Below are 2,877 nucleotides of genomic sequence, written 5' to 3'. Positions count from 1 at the left end.
CCTTTCTCGGACTTTCCCAGACGTCCCGGCGAGTGCCACCATCAATGGCTTCACCTCTCGTCACATTCGGTCAAAATGTTTGAAGTTGACTGGACGGATTACGACTGCGAGCGCGTCGGTCAGCGGCGCGCGAGGAAGGAACTTGAGAGGGAACAGAGGAAGAACAATGATGCCAGCAGTGGTCACAGGACCAATTCGACCATATCGACTCGAACGTCCAGTTCATCTGACCAACATCGTCGGAAATTCTTTGGAAGCATTGGCAGGAAAAAGCCCGCGGCTTCATTGGGAAGTAATAGCCAGGAAGCCACTACACCAAAGTCAGAGTCGACCAAGGCGAATGGAGAATCCAAGCGCGGCTCACTGCGCTTTTCAGGGATCGCGGCAGTTTTGATGACACCATCCACGACCAACGCCTCGACGGGGTTGGAAAACAAACTTCCCAATATTCAACGCCCAAGTACGTTGAAAAGCACAGCCGATGCGATGCAGCCGGACTCGCTCCATTCCGATCGCTCATCGAAAGGTATCCGTGGTGGCCCAAACTCATTTTCACTGTTCCATCAACTAACACCGACTTAGAGTCCATGTTGTCCAAAATGACCCAGCTGACCATTCCGACGCTGGAATCGCAGGGTGACGGGTCGCCAACCGATGCGACCACCGCGATCAAGCTGGTTCAGGCGCTCGACGATAAAGGCTCCTTCGTCGACAAAGTTGTCGAGACAACCTACCACCAACATGGAGAAACCGACCCTTTCGTTTCTACTCTCGGAACAAAGATCACCACCGGCCCTAGGACGCCTCGGAAAACAAGATTGTCGCGGGTCATACACTCCACACCATCTCCCGAGGACAAGACCAAGTCAGCCTCCGAGCTCATCGACGACTGGTTCACGGCTCTGCACAGCCCAATGACCCGACCGGCCCCCAAGCCCGGCGGCCTCAACGGGACGATCCGGAGCGGTGGTGTCCTCCTCCCACCCAACGTCGTCCGCCGCACCCTGCCGGAGACGCCAACCCGCCCCTCGGCAAAAAAGAGCAACGTTTGTTTCGCGCCGCCCAACCCGTCCCCGATACGGTTTTCGGCCGACAACCCAGACGACTGGACGCCGGTGGCCCAGCGAAATCGGGAACCCTCCGACGCCGCTCGGGCACGACCAGCACGCGTCAAGGACCAAGGTTCCGAACAAGACGAGGAGGAGATCCTGCGCTTGATGGCTGCGGATCTGAAGGACATTCACATTCAAGAGGAGGTCGTTCGCGAGAGCCGAAGCCACCCGGCGGGAGAGTGAGGCCCCTCCTGCCAGATTCTCGGCGGGTTACCCCCGCGGAACTGAGCCCTCGCCCTGCTCTGGTGGGGAAGAAGTCGGCGGTTAGTTAGGGGGAGTGACCGGCGGTTTAAGTCATCAGAGACCTGTTTTGGGCGTAGGGTTTTATGGGCTTGGATTGGTTGCCAATCTGGGGCTGGATGTGCATGAGCATATCATGGGTCAATATCGGGCAGATAGATATTGGGCCGGGGAGAAGATCAGGCTCAAATATATCGGACGTCCCGAGGAGGAGGGGTACGACGCCCTGTGTCCCAGTGACCAGTGGCACGCAAATTGCATGGAGGAATCCCTCTCGAACGACAACGGAGGATTCAGTTTTGAAAGAGAGAGCGTGCCAGACTCCGAGCTTGTGGGGAGGAAGATGGCTGGTCGGGATCCTGGCTAATAACGCCTGTATTTAGAGCTAACCGACTCCCGCGAGGAATGAGATACTGACAGTCAAAGGGTCCATCGCCCCATAATCTCTGAAAAGCGCACTACAAATGGAACTCCCGAGTTTAGGACCCAGGTGACGTGCGTGTGTTCATGCTTAGCAAGTCTACTCCTCATTTCCCGGCAGGTTTCGCTCGGTCTCGTCTCGCCTGGTGCTAGAATTATTACATTACTTGTCGGGGAGTATTTCTTGACATTCCCCAACCCGTGGACTTGGACGTTGGCGCGTGAACTGTGGACCTACCAAACCAGATTAAGGTGTTTACATCTCTGGTGAGTGTGGTTCCTCTCGGGTTGATCATGCCGAAGCCAGGACAACAGTTCCCAGAGGCCCTCGGCTGGCTCTCTCATGCTCAACGCTTTGATGCCATGACCCCCCGAGCCGCAGCCCTCCGATAGCTGAGCTCGAGAGCCCGAGCGTCAGGGAGGCGAGAGGGGTGGAGAGCTTAGGGCGCGGCAGTTGTGTCCACGTCCTGGTGTCATGCAGGAAGTATGTCGGCAGGAGGGGGCAAGATGCTGGTGATGGACAAGAAGGCAGGGAAGAACTCATGATCTCCAATGCAGGAAGACCCAAACTCGGTTTGGCCCCGGTTCCATGGGGGCGAAGGACCTGAGCTAAACTCTCCTGTTACTTTTCTTCAGCTCGCAAGCACCCCTTGTTGCAGCAAGCATTTCAAGATCTACGGCTAGGGGAGCCGAACGGAGGCACATGATTTCTGCGCCTCTTGGAGCTCCGGCGGTATCTTCCGTGAGTAGCCTGCCAGCTTTTCAGCCGTGGTGGATCCCAATCACCAGTTAGGCGTCGAGGTGGCTTCACGAGTGCCGGGTTTTCGGGTCGACCGGCGGGTGAGGCTTGATGATTGTCACCGATTGTTGACGATTGGCGGGACATGGGTAACGACCTCCCTGCTGCGAGAGGAGCGTTCCCCCCCTCTACTGGGTGGCCCTGGAACGGCTAGCTATACTGGGGTTAGTGGGTGGGGCGAAGTCCCGAGCTAACAAACAAACCAGTATTGAACTGTACATTACTTTGGCCAGCCGATCAGGGCCTGTTACCCACAACCAACCAACGCTTTGATTTTTCAACTTCTTGATCCACAATCTTCTTCTT

At 56.5% G+C, this 2,877-nt stretch overlaps 1 protein-coding gene across 1 annotated transcript; it reads left to right on the top strand.

Moving 5' to 3' along the window:
• Nucleotides 1-75: 75 nt before the first annotated feature.
• B0H64DRAFT_456891 (uncharacterized protein) lies at nucleotides 76-1,766 on the top strand (the record flags this gene model as incomplete). Its single annotated transcript, XM_062807358.1, has 2 exons — nucleotides 76-460; nucleotides 583-1,766. The coding sequence occupies 2 exons, from the start codon at nucleotides 76-78 to the stop codon at nucleotides 1,293-1,295; spliced, it is 1,098 nt and encodes a 365-aa protein (XP_062660576.1). The 3' UTR covers nucleotides 1,296-1,766.
• Between the last annotated feature and the right edge of the window lie 1,111 nt (nucleotides 1,767-2,877).

The sequence above is a fragment of the Chaetomium fimeti genome, assembly GCF_033439085.1.
Source record: "Chaetomium fimeti strain CBS 168.71 chromosome Unknown B0H64scaffold_3, whole genome shotgun sequence".
NCBI classification, from domain to species: Eukaryota; Fungi; Ascomycota; class Sordariomycetes; order Sordariales; family Chaetomiaceae; genus Chaetomium; species Chaetomium fimeti.
Note: the sequence above shows the minus strand (reverse complement) of the source record. Positions and strands in the feature narration are given on the sequence as shown.